This window comes from Sceloporus occidentalis, unplaced genomic scaffold (genome assembly GCF_023333645.1).
Source record: "Sceloporus occidentalis isolate IW3139 unplaced genomic scaffold, rSceOcc1.0.p SCAF_3, whole genome shotgun sequence".
Classification (NCBI taxonomy): Eukaryota; Metazoa; Chordata; class Lepidosauria; order Squamata; family Phrynosomatidae; genus Sceloporus; species Sceloporus occidentalis.
In genome coordinates, this window is record NW_028316983.1 from 85,000,321 (window position 1) to 85,017,992 (window position 17,672).

Below are 17,672 nucleotides of genomic sequence, written 5' to 3' on the forward strand. Positions count from 1 at the left end.
GCTTCAGATCTTTGATTCCAGAGCAGTGATTCCCAAATTAGGTGGTACACCCCCCGCCCCCGAGGATAGTGGAAAGTTCCAGGGGGGCGGTGAGGGGAAAAGGAGGTGGCAGGGTGGCCTCCAGTCAAAGTATTGGTGTGCAAGAAAGACAAGGGGAACCAGTGGCCTTCAGGATCATGGGGGGGGGGGGGGGGGTTGCATAAAACTTCTTTTCAGAGTCTTCAGAAAACCACCACACAGCCTCACTGATTATTTTGTGTTGGTCTGTCTCCCACTCTTTGCCTGCCCATGTGAGCTCACTCCCTTACTGGTGTCTTTTGCTAGTAGTGGCAGTTAGGAAAGTCTCATGAGGCTTGGGCACAGGGCATTGTTTCTGTGGCTCGGAGTGGCACCATTTTGGGACTTGTTAATAACCTTGGCTAACGCAGTAGACAACATAAAACAACATATAGATATTTTGGTTTGGTGAAGGCTTGGTTTGGTGAAGGTTGAAAGTAAGTAAAAATAAGTCTTCAGTTTTAGCTAGAAATTTATCAAAGGATGACAAGCAGAGGCTTATGCAGACATCAGGACTTCAAATTTGTAAGAAGGTAAAATACTTAGGAGTAGTTCTTACAACCAAAAATATTTAAGAAATAATTATGAGAGCATCTGGAATGAAATAAAAAAGGTTTGGGGGGGAATGAAATTATCTTGGCAAGGAAAAATTTCTGTGATTAAAATGAAAGTGCTCTCTAGATTTATGTTTCTATTCCATAACACCCCAGTTGTAACAAATAACAAACCTTTTAAACTCCGGCATAAGGAACTTTCAAAATTTATTTGGAGCGGAAAAAGACCTACAGTTAGGTTAAAAGTAATGCAAGACTCAGTGTCAAGAGGAGGATTAGCAATGCCAAATATTCAGATCTGTTATGAGGCTTGCTGTCTGGAATGGCTTCTGGATTTGCTTAAATTGGATGAAAAAAGAATATTGCATTTAGGAGGACTGGGCCTTAGATTAGGATAGCATGGTTACCTGTTTTATGATAAGCAAAAATGTGCACAAAGATTTCTTAAATCACTTAGTTGGGAAGTCATTAATGATAGCATGGCAAAAATATAAACACAGATTGTGTCCAGTGCTGCCAGAATGGGTATCTACTCATGAGCATTTCATGGTAGAAGTAATATTACAAGGGAAATGTAAATTGTGGGAATGGAGGAAGAAAGCTATAGTTAACTTTGCTGGAGTTCAGGAAGTTATCTGTATCTGTTATAGTTGTTATATATGCATGTTATTGTCGTTATATATAAATACAGTGTTTTTATATTAGGTCTTGGTGGAATGTCCGGTGTTGTGTTCTTTTTTCCTTTATGTATGTGTCTTGTTATATGTATGTTTTTTAATACAATAAAATTCTAATAAAATATAATATGTTGGGGAAGATGCTAGGGCTGTTGCCCAAGAAGAAAGGGGACAGTAGCTTGGAAAAGTTTAGGGATCATTGTTCTAGAGGAATCACTGCCAAAAGTGTAGCATTAAATTCATTCTTGCTTCTGATTTTTCTAACTCACCCTGAGACGACAATTCTAAACTGTCTTGATGCTAGATCCTTTTTGTAGTCGTATCATTTCTTGTTGTTAATGTTGGTCATTTTACTCCACTCATTAGCATCTGTTGCACTTTTTTCTCTGAAAACAATTAGAACCATAGTTTTGAAAGGAGAACATAAAAGCTTGTGTAATGCTCATTTTGTTTCTGAATAAGAAAACTACCAGTCTACACTTGCCTGTTACAGGATGGTTGCTGACAAAGCAAATAAGCTGGAATCAACTGTTGAGGTGTATCGTAAAAAACTGGAAGACCTCAGTGACTTTCGCAGACAGGTGAAATCTCTTCAGGAAACAAACATGATGTATATGCATAATACAGTTAGCCTAGAAGAAGAGCTGAAGAAAGCAAATGCAGCCCGTACACAACTAGAAACATACAAAAGGAAGGTAGGTAATGGGTTGTTCCTCTTCACATCTTGTTTGTATTTCTCTTCTTTCCTTCAGTTCTGAAGAAATGATGTTGGCTCAACATTTATTCACATGCACACTCACTTGAATGTACATATGTATGTTCACATGGAGACCTGTCTCTTCACTAAAACAAATGAGGCAGCCCCTTGAGGTGAATGGGCTTTGTGTTCCTACAAGTGTTTGCTTGTCCATAGTCAGCAGTTGTATCATAGAACTTGTGTAAATCTGTCAATCTTAGTGCAACATTTCTTTGTACTAATTCTGTTAAACTATTCACACACTCTTAATTGAATTTGTTGATGTTAATCTCAAGACACAGTACATATAACTGTCTTGCTTGTGAATGAGATGGTGCTGAACACTATATATGGAATGTTCTATATGAACAGACATTTAATTGAGCTGGAAAAAAATGGAGTTCAAAATGATAGGGAGTATAAAGTGGCAATCAGAACTCAAGAAGACATTCATGTTAGTGACTATGAAATTTTGGCTGTGATATTTGCTCTGTCCCATTCCCACTGCATGATTTTTTTTCTGAATAAACAAGCTGTGAAGCCTTTTAAAGAGACAATTTATTTGTCTTTTAAAATTTTTAAAAAAAGGTTCAAGATTTTCATAACAAACTCTCGGAAGAATCCAAAAGAGCTGATACGCTTGCATTTGAACTGAAGCGTCTAGAAGAGAAGCATGAAGCATTAATCAAAGAGAAAGAGGTAGGCTTCAAAGTCTGTAAAGGAAATACCATAGCACCTTCCTCAGAAACTTGGGAGGCAAGATAGGTAGGGAGATATAGTTCTACTGGATTCTTTTTTGTTCTTATGAGGGACTCTGAATTTCAAAGGATGCAACTAGAAAAAATGAAAAAGAAGACAGGACTACAACTTTAATTTAAATATTATAGATTGGCAAGCAGAACAGCTACATGAATTGTATTCTTCATTGGTTGATGAACTCTTGGCAATCAAATATTTGTTCTAAAAGTGGTTCAACCAGAAGGAGGCATCTCAATATAAAGCCAAGACTTATATTTAGGTCAGTATTAGTACTAAGTAAAACTGATTCTACTATTACCACCTTTTAGCTTAATATAGAGCCCTGTTTGAAATTTGGAAGGGAATGCCTGTTGGGGGTTGTTGTTGTTTTCCTACATAGAAATTAGGAGGTGGCATTCTTCAGTCTAATTGAACCTATGCAAACAAGTGGTTACCATATTATGTTCCCTAAAAGATAAGTATCTATAAGTAAACTTAAAACAGTAAAAATTACTTAAACGAAATTCTCATTAAAATCAATAGCACAATGTAGTGCAAAAATCACAACTGTTTACAGCTATTAAAAACTTATGTAGGAAGTGAACAGGCTTAAATTATCTCTTTAAGGGCTATTGAAGCAATATAGCTTTGGTCCATTTCTAGAAATGATTCATGAGCTGAGTCAACAGATTTTATGGTGGGAGGTTCCATAATCAGGACTTTAAGCCTTGCTACAAAATAACGATGACATCTGGAGCTTGTTTGCATCTGAAAATCTTAATACCTGAAGAGCCTTATAGGGAGAATATATTCTCTTGATTCCTGAACACAAAGTTGCCTAGTCATTTAATTTTGTTACTATTGGTAGTTATTTAGGAAAGCCATTCATATGTAGGGGGAATAGTTCAAACTCTCACATAGGCAAATATTGTTACAATTTACATCTTCCACAGCTAAACTTTTGAAAAAAAAATTTCAGAGATTGATAGTTCAGCGGGATGCACTGAAAGAGACAAATGAAGAGCTAAGATGTTCACAAATGCAACAAGATCATCTGAACCAAACAGGTACTTTTTTCTTTTTAGAAACATTTTGTTGCATAAACTGGAGATAGCCTTATTATTTTGTTTTTTTGTTTTCAGATGTCTCTGTGGTGAGAAGTCACGAAAATCTTGCTGCTGAAATCCTTCCAGTGGAATATAGGTATGAAAAGAACAAAGTATATGAGAAGAAAGTTATGAATATATTGTGAGTGTATAACATGGAATGTATGCTATTATAAATAATTGAATTGTTAAACTATATCTTAGTATGTAATCTCTGGATTTTCTTTTATTAATATCCTCAAAGCAACATATATTCTGTAGCCAGTTGCAAAATAGGTAGATTCTTATGAAATGCTTCAGTGTGACGTTTACTGATAAGGGCATAATCTTGATGATCATACATCATAATTGTTTGACATTGGAAGTTTTTTACTTAAAGAGGTCTCCTATTTCCTTCTTTTTGGGTTCACTCCTCAATTTAATAAAAAAAAAAGTCTGAGTGATAATGTGCTAAGATTTTCTGCTTTTCAGGTTGAGGAGAATGTCAAAAACTCTGTAATGCAGGTCCTCTTGAACTATGCAAGGAGTTTACTTATCTAAAGTCTTTGTGCGTTAATGAAACTGAAAGTATATCTTGTAACTTGCTCCAAAAATATACCTCATAATTTTATCTTGTGACATAGAATGCTCTGCTGCAGATCTTTGGAGGAATATGGCATACAATGCAAAAAACAAACAACTCCCCCTTTGTTTTAGGGAAATGTTTATTCGGCTACAACATGAAAACAAGATGCTCCACTTACAACAAGAAGGGTCTGAAAATGAACGAATTGCAGAGCTTCAAGAGCATCTAGAACAGAAACATCGGACAATAAATGCATTAGAAACAGAAAACAGGTGATTTTTTTTTCTTTGACATCAAATTAAATGAACAGTATTTTAGGGCAGATCACACAAGATGGGTAGGTTCATATTCAGTGTAGTAGAATATGCAGTAGAAAATAAAATGAGAGAGTGTGACATTTATTATACAAGCCAAAGCTAGTTACCAGTTACAATAAGACCCATTGACTCAATCCCTGAATATTAAATCAGCACTGAAGTCCACTGTGGTTGGAGGTAGGTGTTAGATTTATACCAAAGGATACAGCTATCAAATCTATAGGAAAAGATTATTTTCTTATTCTTGGAGTACTTGAAGCCTGCATTCTACGAACTGGATGGTAAATGTACACAGCTTTTTTGTTTGTGTATGTGTATGTTGTTGTTGATTTTTTTACTGTTTCCCAATAGGCTGAGCAAGGAGCGTGTTGGAGAGCTACAGCAGCAAATTGAGGACCTCCAGAAGACATTGCAGGAGCAAGAGTCCAGGACAGAAGGTGAAGGGGTAGGTATTGCATGATGAACTGGTCTTGTTCTATCTTGACACATTATTTTGTTGCTGAATACTAGATTTAAAAGGCAGTTTGCCTGGAAAATGTAAGAAATAAGTAAGGCAGTTCTCGGCCAATAAGTACAACCCTCTGTTCAAGAGTTATTAGTAACAGGTCTTGAAAAAGAAACCAGTGTTGTGTACTTAATCGATAGTCTGTTGTGAAACTCACAAAGTAGTAAGGGAGAATAAGTGAGAGAGAATTTTGTACAGTATGTAATTTCTCTTACCAAAGTCATCTGTAGAATAGGGATCCCTAGACATCACATTGCTTGCTATTATCTCACAATGGCCAAGATTTCACATGTATGCATAGCTTCATAGGTGCAGTTTTGTGTCTTCCCACCAGATGGCAGTTATCAAGCCCTGGGAGGGACCTGGCTTCTGTCACAGTGGGGGAGAAAGGAGGGAATGGGAAGGTGATTCAGACAATAGAGAAGCAGCTGGTCTCAGGGCAGTTTGGAAAAGGGGAAGGAATGAGTGTACACTGTCAAATGAGCTCAGACCAGATCTTCACTCCTCCACTCCCTTTTCTTTGTAAGAAGGAGCAACAATAGTTGATCATGGAGCTTGACCATTGCGGGCCATGGTATCTTTTTTTGGATGGAACACAAGACCAAGAGAACAGCCCTCTGAACCCCATCCAAAAAAGGACTTGCATGTGTGTGTTACTAACAGGATGCCAGCCATCATTTCATTTCTTTTCCTCTGCAGTAGTTAACATTGATGATGACTGGAAATAAATTACATATATAGAGTGAATGCTAATGTGACCTAATGTCTTTCTTTATTTAATTTTTTACAGTCTAGCAAATTGAAGGCAAAGATAGCAGCACATATGTGAGTTAAACTTTATATCTGTTTTTAGTGTATTGCGTATAAAGAGATTATCATTATTTTTGGGAGCTGGGAATGCCATATGTGTTCTCTCACTTGCAGTAGTAACAGAAAATGGGAGGAGATCATGCTGCTATCACAAGTGCTTTGATTGTGCACATCAGGGTTCTGGACTAGATGACTCTTGTAGTCTCTTCCAAATTAATGATTCTATGATACATGCTCTCCTGTGCCTGTACATAGGCCTACATTGCATTTCAAATGTTCTATACTGCCCATGAAAGCATAGCAAAATTAAATTGCTCTTGTAACTCATCTTTTGATCTACCTTAAAAGTATTTTTTCATTGTTGTCTTTATATATGTGTGTGAGAGAACTAAAATATTTCTCAAAGGCCCGGGACAGACGGTCCTGAAGCGCCGTGCTGCAGCTGATTCTAGGGCTAGGGACCACTCACCAACCGCACGGTCCCTAACACGAGCATGGCATGGTGGCAGCATCATGGCGGCATCCCGTCCACATGGGTGCTGCCATCTTGACGTAAGCGACACGCAGCAGATACACGTTGCTACACGTCGCTTACGTCACAAGTGCAACATTGGCACACTCATGATGTCCGTCGGGCAACCGAAAAAGAACCCGTTTTTTTCAGGTTCTTTTTACTCCAGAGGGATGCCGCTTGGTTTGGCAGCTGCGGTGTCCCTCCGGAGGGAACCAGGCTGCCACCAGCCCATCCTTTTGGGAAGGTCTGTCCCAAGCCAAAGATTCCTCCATGTTTTAAAAGACCATTGGACATAATTTTTAAAGTTACAACTCTAAAAATATGTACCTTTGACCTGGGATTCTCAAAATTCTAGAACAAACTCTATTTCTTGTTTTTGTTGCAAGTTCAGTTATTACAAATACAAGAAACTGGGAAGTACTGGAGTGACATAACCTCTGATTCAAAAATTCTGAATCTCACAGGGAGAAGTTGAGTGAAGTCCATGATGAGCTGCAGAAGAAAGAGGCTCTTCTTGCAGACCTCCAGCCAGATTTAAATCAAAATGGTATGTGATTTGATCCACCTGTCATTTTTAACCACAGCTCATGTAGTTACAGCAGCAACATTCTAGGGACCATTCCAGAGACTGTTCTGTGTCATGGGGCTGTGCCCACACACCAGATTTCATTTAACCTGGCTAATTGCACTGTGAGCAAATGGTGAACTACTTGTGTAATAAGGTACTGGATACCTCCTTACCCAAGTGCGTAAAATATACAGCCAGCAGATAATATACAAAATATACTCCCATTAATGCCTACAGAAAGACTGCAGAAAACTAAACTTTGTTTTTGGTGTGTTGTATTAGTAGTCTTCAAAATACTATAGAACAGTAAAGAGAAGAACTATGCTCTCATATTTTAATATGGAATGATTAGTTGTAGTACATTAGACAGTCCTTCCTTATTACCATAGTGAAGCCACATCTGAGAGTAGTGAGCAGAGACCTACAGGATCAAATCTCCCAAGCAATTATTTGGCAAAGTGTAACATGTACCCTTAATACAATCTTCCCTCAGCTTGTTGCTACTTAGAGGTATTGGCCAATAGGTCTCACAATCCCACTTAACCATCCACATACTGGATGAAATCATGCAAGTTGTAGGCCAATATAGTTGGAGAGCACTGAGTTACGAAAGGCTACCATAATAGATAGATTACAACCATAATAGATTACAACCAACAAGTGATACGGAATTCCTCTGAAACCTGTTGTATCCTGCTTTCACTTGTTATCTTTGTTTTAGGTAACATTCATTTGTTTCCACTAATAATTAAACTGGGTTCCTTCCAAACAGCACAAAAAATTGAAGAACTGGAAGCTGCTTTAGAAAAAAAAGATGAGGATATGAAATCAATGGAAGAGAGGTATAAGATGTACTTGGAAAAAGCAAGAAGTGTGAGTATTGTGTACTACAGTATAATTATCTGATTTATTATTCCGGTTTAGAAATGAAAACCACTGTCATCCCAATTTCTGTGGGATTAGTTCGATATCCTGTATGCTGAATTAGTACTATATATTTTTAATTAGTTTTCATAATTTTGTATTTTGAGATTCTACTCTGCAATACAAAATGCTTACAAATATTATCAGTACAGATTGCATTTTGAACCACATGTGCAAATATTGTGCTATTTGTTTTTTTTTTTTTTTTAATCTGAATGAATTTTGTGAATGAATGGGTAAGGTTGCTAAATACATTTTATGTTCATCTTTGTGCAGGTCATAAAAACTTTAGATCCCAAATTAAACCCAGCATCTGCTGAAATCATGTTGCTAAGAAAACAGTTGATGGAGAAAGATAAAAGAATTGAAGCACTTGAGGTAAAAAGCACATTTAACAACTTTTGTCTTTTTGTAGTCTTAAAACACTTTGATTTTAAGTACTGCCACCTAGTGAAGGTGGATGACTAAGTGCATAAGGAAGGAGAACCAACAGGATAGACTAAAATGTTGTTTGCCAGGGCAATATAATATAAAGCAACAATGAATTGACCACTATTTATTGAGAATCAATACAAAATGATTTAATTTAATTTATATGCTGCCTTTTGGGACCCAAGGTGGCTCAGAGACAAAATATTTAAAATCTCAGTAAAATTCAAAACAATTAAAAACATCTACACACAATATAAATCATATAAAATTATACAAAAGTTAAAAACATAACTAAAACCACATGCTCCATAAAAACCACTCTGCTATAACCAATGCTTCCCTGCATAAAAATGTGCATATTAATATTAGATGGAATCCTGTTGGGCAGTTGTGGATACATAACCTACAGTTACACATTTACAATTGCTACATATTCATAAGCCCCTAGTTTCTGAGACACATAGGGATCATGAAAGTTCCCTAAACCTCATTTACTTACTGGTAAGCAGCTACTGTGTTCGACAGAGTCCATTCCCCTGTTGATCAGGAAGAAGCTGCTTGATATTCCCACCCATCCCACACACAAGTGATCTCCTGCAGGAGGGAGATTTTCTACAGGATCCTTTTTCGACATCATACTTAAGAGTCATCACACAAAAGCGGATGGAGCTATCAGACAGCTACTTCTTGATTGACAGGGGAACAAACTCCTATTGATCCCAGCAGCTGATTACTGGTAACTGGGGATAGGGGGTGTCACACCAGAATTCAGTATGTTGCCATGTTGTTGCAATGTTACATAGTATGCAATGATCTTAGAGGATTTTGGCAGTTGTATCTTCACTTTGTTTTGAATGTTGAAATCCATATAGATTCCCTACATATTAAAAGTTGTACAAATTGTTTTCAGGGAGAATGCAAAGTGGCCAAGCTGCATGACCATGAAGAAAAGTTAATTGTGTCAGCATGGTATAACAAGGTGAGCTAAAGTGTGCATGTGTGTATTTGTGTGGAGAGCAGGGTCCAATAAATGAATATATAAAAAATAAATTTATGTGCAGGAGCTGAAATGAGAAAGTTCTCTATCTATTTACAAGATGGGTTGTTTTATATGCTAGTAAGAGAAATGAAATGTCTACATCACACAGTACTAGTAACCAGTATTTAATATTCCCATATACTATAATATCCTTTTAAGATCAGGAGTGTTCTAATATACTGTATTCCAACTAATGTTTCTTTTCTAACACATTTAAAAACTGTTCTGTGACATTTAAAAACAACAGAAATATGAATCCTTGAAATCAGCCAGCTTTCTTTGTTTTTCTTAAAATATTTATACCCACTACTGATTAACCTATTTACAATGGTATGAAAACAAGTTAAACAGGCTAAAAACAGTAAGATAATTCAAACATATTAAAAATATATTAAGTTTAAAACCGATTTTTAAAAATTAAAAGTTTTTAAAACTATATCTAACAGTTTTTGGGTTGAATTAATGAGGTCCAAAGGCTTTGGTGAACAGCCAAGTTTAACTTGGTGCTTAAATGACAAGAGCGTTGGTGTCAGTTGGATTTGCAGGGGGAGCATTCCACAATTGAGATGCCATGGCTGAGAAGGCCCTCTTCATGTCCCAACACAGTGCATTGACCTGCACTGACCCCACCCTGCTGTAGATCTTAATCCTTGGGTAGGCACACATAGGGAGAGGCACTTCCTCAAGTATCCCAAGCTGTTTAGGGCTTTAAATGTTATCTTGAACTCCTTGAATTCAGACCAGCTACATATTGGCAGCCAGTTCAATTCTAACTGCTGCATTTTGTACTACCTACAGCTTTGAAGCCTTTTTCAAGGGCAGCCCCACATGCAGCATGTTACAGTAGTCTAGTTGGGCTACTAGTGCATGTACTACTTTGGCTAGGTTCTCTCTGTCCAGGAATGCTCATACCTGGCATGCTTGTCAACACTGGCACCAAATATTCTGAGCCACAGAGTCCCCTTGGGCCTCCGTGAGAGGGGTGGATCTTCGAGCGCTCCCAAGCACTCGAGCGCTTCTTCAGGAGAGTGCAACCCTATCAGAACAGGCTGTTTATCTAAGTTCCAGACCCAAGAACTGCCATTATTCCACCCTCCTAATATATACACTCTTGGACTGTTATGGTGTCTTGATTTCAGTGTTAAACATGTTTGCATCCTGGCTACTAAATGAGATGTGGATGGTGATTATGCAAAGTGAGCTAGAATTAACAGCTATGAAAAGGCTGTGTAACTGACCCACATTGTTTTTGTTAATTTAATTTTGTGCTAAATACAGAATAGGCCCTATCAGTACTTCTACCAGTGTGTGCTTTTTGCAGAAAATATTATATAAATAATAATAATAGTAGTAGTAGTAGTAGTAGTAGTTTGAGTATTAGTGGAAATGTGCATTAGTTGGCACAATCTCAGAATGCTTTTAGGATAGAATGTAAAGAATCATGGATTTACATAGTTTATCTTGCTTTCTTTCAGAGCTTAGCATTTCATAAACTTGGTATGGAATCCAGACTCATAAGTGGGAGCACTGCCTACAAAGACACTACTTCCTGCCTGCCGGCTCGCTCTTTCCTTGCTCAGCAACGGCATGTCACCAATACGAGGAGGAATCTTTCCGTAAAAGTACCTCCTGCAACATCAGATTAAACCACAAAGGATATTCGTGCACTAAAGTGTCCTTAACTTATTTTTGTTTTAAACTACTTGACAGTGAATGAGATGGTGATGCTGGGCATCTGCTATTTTAAAGAAGAGACCTTCTGCTGTCAAATGAAATTTGACCAGCTGATTATAAGAAGCAATGTGTGTCTAACCATTTTTTCTATGTTTAAAAAGTCTGGAGTTATGTGCTGATAAAGGGTATTCCTAAAAGGTTTATATTTGTCTTTATATATAGGAATACCAAAATTGGCAACATATTAAAAATGCTAATTAATGTTTTCAGTCAAGGATGATTACTTATTTTAATGGGAGTAAATTTTATTAATGGGGTGTCTGAAAAGAAAAGTATTTTTTTCACAATTTCCTTCTACTATTTTTTTTTAAAAAAACAAGAATAACCAAACATCAAAATGCATGCTTGTCATGCAGCATGCAGAGATTTTTTAAAAAAATAAAAACTTCTAAGCAAAATATAACCAAAATAAATCACTGATTCCAGACTTGATTCCTGACATTGAAGCCTGTTCAAACCCTGTTGAGCCCTGACTCAACAGGTAGATAAAGTAAAGTCATTTTATGTAGATAAAGATCCTTCCCTTTTTAAAGAGGTGAGATCAGCACAGCCCAGATTGTCAGTGTATTTAAAATGAATTAGCAGTCTTTTTAAAAATAATCCTTTTGCTATAAATTATAGCACAAGTTGCAAAGCTAATCTTAACTAAGATTTTCTTGATATTAGTTCAGGCCTTGGCTGCAGGATTTCTGAGTGACACTGTGGGTTTCTGACTCTTTGTTGTTCTGCTGCTTGATCAGGAAGGGATTTAATATATTGGGCTATTTCCCAGTTAAGTGAAAGCTCTGGGCACATACACAATAGGCACATGTTGCTTCTGAGAGCAGTACTGATCTCGCAGAAACTGGATCTTACTGTATGGTGACCAGGAACTGGAATATGCCATGTTAGAAACTTGATGATGTGAATATACTTAACATTGCATAGTCAATGTTTCTCTGTATATGTGTGTGTGTGTGTGTGTGTGTGGCTGCAATACTTTCAGATTAATAACTTTTTACTATAGATGCCATGGAATTCGTAATCTAGAAATGCTCATTGTTGATTCTAAAGCATTCTAAAATCCTTCTTTAATTTGAAATATTGATACTTTATATAATTAAAAGTGATAGAGAGTTTGCACTCTGTCTACCTTGTCCTAGTAGTGGGCAGTTCTGCACAAAAGCTTGTTCACCAATAAACAAGTTTGTTTTTTAAGATTCTACAGCACTCTTTAAAATTAAGCACAGAATGCAGGTATATATGGCACAGTAATCCCAGACGCAAAAGCATATGTGAGTGCATGTTGACCAAGGGAAATGTATGTTTGTTTTCAAGGTGAACTTTGAACTTAAAAAAAAAAAAAACTCACTCCAAAAGTAACTACATGTAGTGGGCCATGGGTTTGTAAATGCAGTGTTTCAAGTACAGTGGACCCTTGTTATACGCTGGGGTTTGGTTCCAAGATCCCCCGTGTATAACAAAATCCATGTATGCTCAAGTCCCATTAAGTATAATGACATAGCAAAATGGTGTCCCTAATAAAAAATGGAACATCAAGGTAAATTTATACTTTTTTGGAACATTTTCAAACCGTGTATGCTTGAATCCGTGTATAAGAAGGGCCGACTGTAATGTCAAAAATTTATTATAATTTCACATAATTGGTAAACCTCAGATAATATGAGTTCTGTAATCTGAGTTGTGGGGTTTGCTTTGGTTTTTGGCAGGACACAAAAACCTGATGTTTATAATTTGGAGCTACAGTTCAGATTTTGCATTTTATTAAAACTGACTTAAAATATGTGGCGTTTTAAGTGCAGTATTACATGCTGCTGTGTTTATAGTACATGTCTAACTACTATATACAGTTGTCTGCAATTCGAGAAACTTTAGTCAAAAAATCAACCCAAAGAATCTGACTTATCCATGGGTCAGTGTAAGTACTGTACTTTAACCCTTACCAAAATAAGGAGCCATCTCCTTCTCTAAGTAGAATGGTGAAAGGTAAGAGCTAGTCTGTCCCAGGAGCACCTATCAGAAGCACTGACCGCCTCTACTCTCTCTGCCACAGCATTGTTTCTGGCTTTTTTGAATGCCTGAGCAGGAAAATGGCAGTGGCAGCTCTTTGGTGCTTCCCTTCAAAGAAGTAGCAAGAGAGTAGAGGGTGTAAGTGCTGCTTTCACGTTGTCCCAGGACAGACTAAGCTCTGGCCTTTTGCCACTCTACTCAGAGAAAGGGGTTCCAGTGTTGTTACTCCAGTGATGAGGAATTAGGATTTGAAGAATTTGAAGGATTAGACATTTGTATATGTTTTTCAGCTTTTCTGGATTAAAATCAGGCAAAGTTATCACATGAAAATAAAATGCTGTAATCGCTGCAAATGAAATCACCTGTTTCTTTATTTTGCCTTTGCATCCTTTTTGACATGTGCAAATTTTCTTATCCCTGCCCACACCGGGTTGCCTTTTCCATACATTTCATAGCCACCATTTACTTTAGTTCCATCCTCATCCATCCAGGGTGACCATTAGGGTGACCACAAACAGTTATACCAGCCAGAATTTTTTGGCATCATTTTCCTTTGCTTCATCCTTTACATCTTTTGTTACATGCCCCTATGTTTTGCCCGTTACCTATATGTGAGGTTGACTTATAGATGAATATATACAGTATTCTTGTCTCAGTCTTAATATTAGGAGCACAATTATTTCATAATATGGGCATATGCATTCCTGCTCAGAAGTTAGTCCAACTGAATTAAGTGGGACTGGCTCCCAAGTAAGGGTGTTTAGGATTACAGTCTAAACGTGCTACTGACAGTCTTCAGTTCTTCTGTTCTTTAATGTTTCATATATGTGTATAGTCACTTCTTGGGTTTTAAGATAATTCTGCTCTGTTCAGTGTACGTCTTGTATTTTCTTTACCTCTCTGAACTTTTTTGCTGGTCTGAATTTGTAGGGAGGAATGACTAATGCAGATCTTGTGGCATGGTGTTAATGATTTGATACTTTTGTATGTTCCTGTAATCAAATATGGCTCTTACTACAGTGAATAGCTATGTAGATAAGGATTCACAAGCACAGTAAGATTCTCTAGTAGTTTTTATTTATAAAATACTATGTATATGACTTCTGTTAGTACAAGTTGTCATCAAGTCCTTTTGAAAGAACTGAAATTTAACTTAGGTCCAAAACACACTGCAGAAATAATCCAGTTTGAGACTGCTTTAACTGCCCTGGCTCAATGCTAGGGAATTCTGGGAACTGTAGTTTTGTGAGACATTTAGCCATCAGAGAGTTCTGGTGCCATAATAAACTACAGTTCCCAGGATGAACTGCCAAATCTCAAATTTTAATTATATGGCTGTTGTTGCTAAAAAAATACTGCAGATCTGCAAACCAGTGCAAACAGATGATACACAGGATACTATAGCTTTTATTCTGTTCAGACAGGGAAATGAGTTCACAACATCAATATGTGCTTGTTTCTCTTCATTATGGATTACAAGTGTCCCAGGAGACATTATTTCACTCATTGCTTGTTATTGAACATAGTAACTGCAAAGGCAGCCGGTTCTGTGGTAATTTTTTTCGACTCAGCTGGTTTTTATCTACTTAGTATAACACTGATATTTATATTCGGAACTACCTCTTTTGACTAATAAAATTCAATAGCACTCACATATTGTGATCACCAGCAACTGATTGCAGAAATGTGTATCTTTATTTAGCTGAGAAGGATCAAGTAAAGAGAAATTGTTCTTGCATCTGTTCAAATATTTTTGATGTTTTAAAAAAGAAATACATGAATTATCCTTAACTATGGATTGAATTCATATTATTCCACTTAATGCAGAATATTTAATTCAAGTGATGTTTCATAGTTTGCTTCCTGTATAGATTGCATGGTTTTACAATTAGACTCAAAAGCACTTTCTTTGTATAACACTTTTATTAATAGGTATTGTAATTATGGAATATGTGATTTTCATTATTTTTTTCAAATTATTGACTTAAAAAAAGAATTTCATAGCTCTTTGCTATCAGGCTAACATATTCAGTAGAATTGATGTTTCTCTTCAAACATAAGTGTTCCATTCTTATCAAGTAACCATTTGCTTGGGATCATATAACTGTAAGCAATACTGTACTAATGTTTTCCTTAAGGACAAGAAGTAGGTCTGCATTTATATTTCCAATTAGAATTGTCATAGTCGAAGCCCTTTAATGCAAGCCAATTATTGTCTCTGCCGAAGAAATAGGCTATATTAAAACTAAAAAAAAGTAATTTGCACTAATTTGTAAACATGGTTTTATTCTCTGTTCAAGAAATATTCTTTTATATTCACATAAAAACTTTGGGCATTGATTCTGTAGTCTTGCTTATTTTACATAATGAACTAGTAGCACCATCCATAGCATTCTCAAATAAGACAATACAAAAAATAATGGCCAGAATCCTACATTTATTTATGTATTTAATTATTTGTACACCATACTATATCACGAGATCTCAGGATGGCTTGCAATAGCATTAGAATAGCCATCACAGTTATTAATGTGGAGTTACAAACTTGTGATTGTTATGTATTCATGTTCCTATGGTGACCCTCATTAGGGCTAAAATGATGTAGAGCCAAAACAGACCGGCAAAATACTCCGGCTTCCTGGTGGCTTGGGGGGCATGGTGTATGCATGATGTACACCCCCAAGTCAGCAGGAAGCTGCTACGAAGCCGCCCGGCTGTTTACATGGCAGCAGCTTTTCGGCAATTAGGTGGCGTGGCATTTACATCCTGCACACCACAGAAACACCAAAAAGCCAAAAGATGGCTGTGAGAAGGGCGCCCCTTTTCCAGTGCAAAAAGAAGCGTCATTTTGCTGCTTTTTTCTCCAGAAAAAAGCCAAATTGGGGCCATGGAAACTACAGCTCTCATCCGGCACTCAAAGGGGCAGCATCAAGCTGACTCTACATCCACCTGTTTCGCCTCATAGTCTCGAGTCGATTGATTTGGACTCAAGTCAGACTCAAGTTGTTTTAGTCACTCAAGTTGGACTCAACTCTGCAATAAATAACACTGACATGATTCAACTCATGGCATGTATGTTTTTAGCAATCAACTTGCTAGCCTAACTTAATCCACAAATGTTAGGAAATGGAAAATGGTTTTCCTCCTTTGAACAACACTTCCATATCTTTGCTTTTTGCCTACCGGTCACATGAAGGAAGCAGTATTTTACATTGCAATACAGGAAGCATCCCCCCTCCCCCAATTGCTTAATGTATTTGCTGTTTCCCTCCAAGAAATGTGCCTTGTGCTCAGGGCTTGAGGCAGGGGTTCAGATCTACTGAGCAGCCTGTCCCTACTCCACAATGGAGGAGCCTTCTACACCTTCTGAAAATTTTTAGAAGGCTCCCTTGACCTCAAGCCTCACCCCGACTCCACAACCTCTTTTTTCCTGTTAAAGTTGGCTCCCAGAATTGAGACTCGCCTTAAATGTATTTTGCAAGAACTTGAGACTTGAAGGTAGAGATTTGAGTCTTGTCGTAAAAGATTTGAATACATCACTGGGATACATTGGGACTATGAAAATCTCCCAATCTGCACTTTCTGGGAAGCAGCTGCTATGATCAATGGAGTCTGTTTACCTATTGCTTGGGAAGCAACTGACTGCTGTTCCACCCTCTCCCCCATGTGAGCAATGTCCAGCACAAGGGAGAATTGTGACAGGGGTCTTGTTTTTGCCTGTCATATCTGAAATTTCTCATGGAAGGTAGTGGAAATGGCAGCCCTCTGCTTCCTGAGGGACAAGAAAATGGATTCCATCCCCTGTAGATCATAACAACTGCTTACAGTAAGTATGGATGGGGAGGGGGGCAATTCTAATCCTACTTATTTTGAGAGCAGCGTGGTTTTCCTTTAGCGAGAGAAGGCACATATATGGTATGGCTTTGGGCTCACTGTATGACTTATCTTGAAGTCAAGGCTGAGCTTCACATCCTTCGGAGCCTGGAAAGTGAACTTCTGAATCAGGGCAGTGAAGAAAAGGAAAAGTTCCATTCTAGCCAACTGCTCCCCAAGGCAACCTCTCTTTCCTGAAAGAGAAAGAGAAAATGGCTTCACATGGTTTTTCTGAAGTTGTGACAGCAACAGGAAAAGGACTATTATGAACTAGACAGTAAAAGGTGTGACAGCAACAAGCACAGCAAAGGATTATTATAAACTAAACAGTAAAAGACCTTTACAAATTTCTTTGAAATGCAACTTAATGTACATGTCTGTCTTATCTTTTCCTATTAAAGAAAGCAGATAATGGAATACCTCTGGTTTTCTAAAACTGAAATACAGAATTTTTTTAAAATTAATTTTTTAAATTAGAAAATTTTTAAATTTTCTAAAACTGAAATACATAAT

At 37.2% G+C, this 17,672-nt stretch overlaps 2 protein-coding genes across 3 annotated transcripts in view; one reads left to right on the forward strand and one right to left on the reverse strand.

Moving 5' to 3' along the window:
* HOOK1 (hook microtubule tethering protein 1) overlaps positions 1-15,626 on the forward strand; it is a 41,578-nt gene extending 25,952 nt beyond the window's left edge. For both annotated transcript variants that reach the window (XM_089515267.1, XM_089515268.1), the window contains 12 exons: positions 1,782-1,983; positions 2,613-2,723; positions 3,742-3,829; positions 3,905-3,965; positions 4,565-4,705; positions 5,102-5,195; positions 6,046-6,080; positions 7,044-7,126; positions 7,920-8,020; positions 8,348-8,449; positions 9,414-9,482; positions 11,018-15,626. In XM_089515267.1, the coding sequence (XP_089371393.1) occupies positions 1,782-1,983; positions 2,613-2,723; positions 3,742-3,829; positions 3,905-3,965; positions 4,565-4,705; positions 5,102-5,195; positions 6,046-6,080; positions 7,044-7,126; positions 7,920-8,020; positions 8,348-8,449; positions 9,414-9,482; positions 11,018-11,188 (1,258 nt within the window). In that variant the 3' untranslated portion in view covers positions 11,189-15,626. The remainder of the gene's footprint in view (positions 1-1,781; positions 1,984-2,612; positions 2,724-3,741; positions 3,830-3,904; positions 3,966-4,564; positions 4,706-5,101; positions 5,196-6,045; positions 6,081-7,043; positions 7,127-7,919; positions 8,021-8,347; positions 8,450-9,413; positions 9,483-11,017) is intronic.
* Positions 15,591-17,672, reverse strand: part of LOC149316359 (cytochrome P450 2J2-like) — a 40,052-nt gene continuing 37,970 nt past the window's right edge. The window contains exon 9 of the mRNA XM_089515269.1: positions 15,591-17,353. Within this exon, the coding sequence (XP_089371395.1) occupies positions 17,178-17,353 (176 nt within the window). The 3' untranslated portion in view covers positions 15,591-17,177. The remainder of the gene's footprint in view (positions 17,354-17,672) is intronic.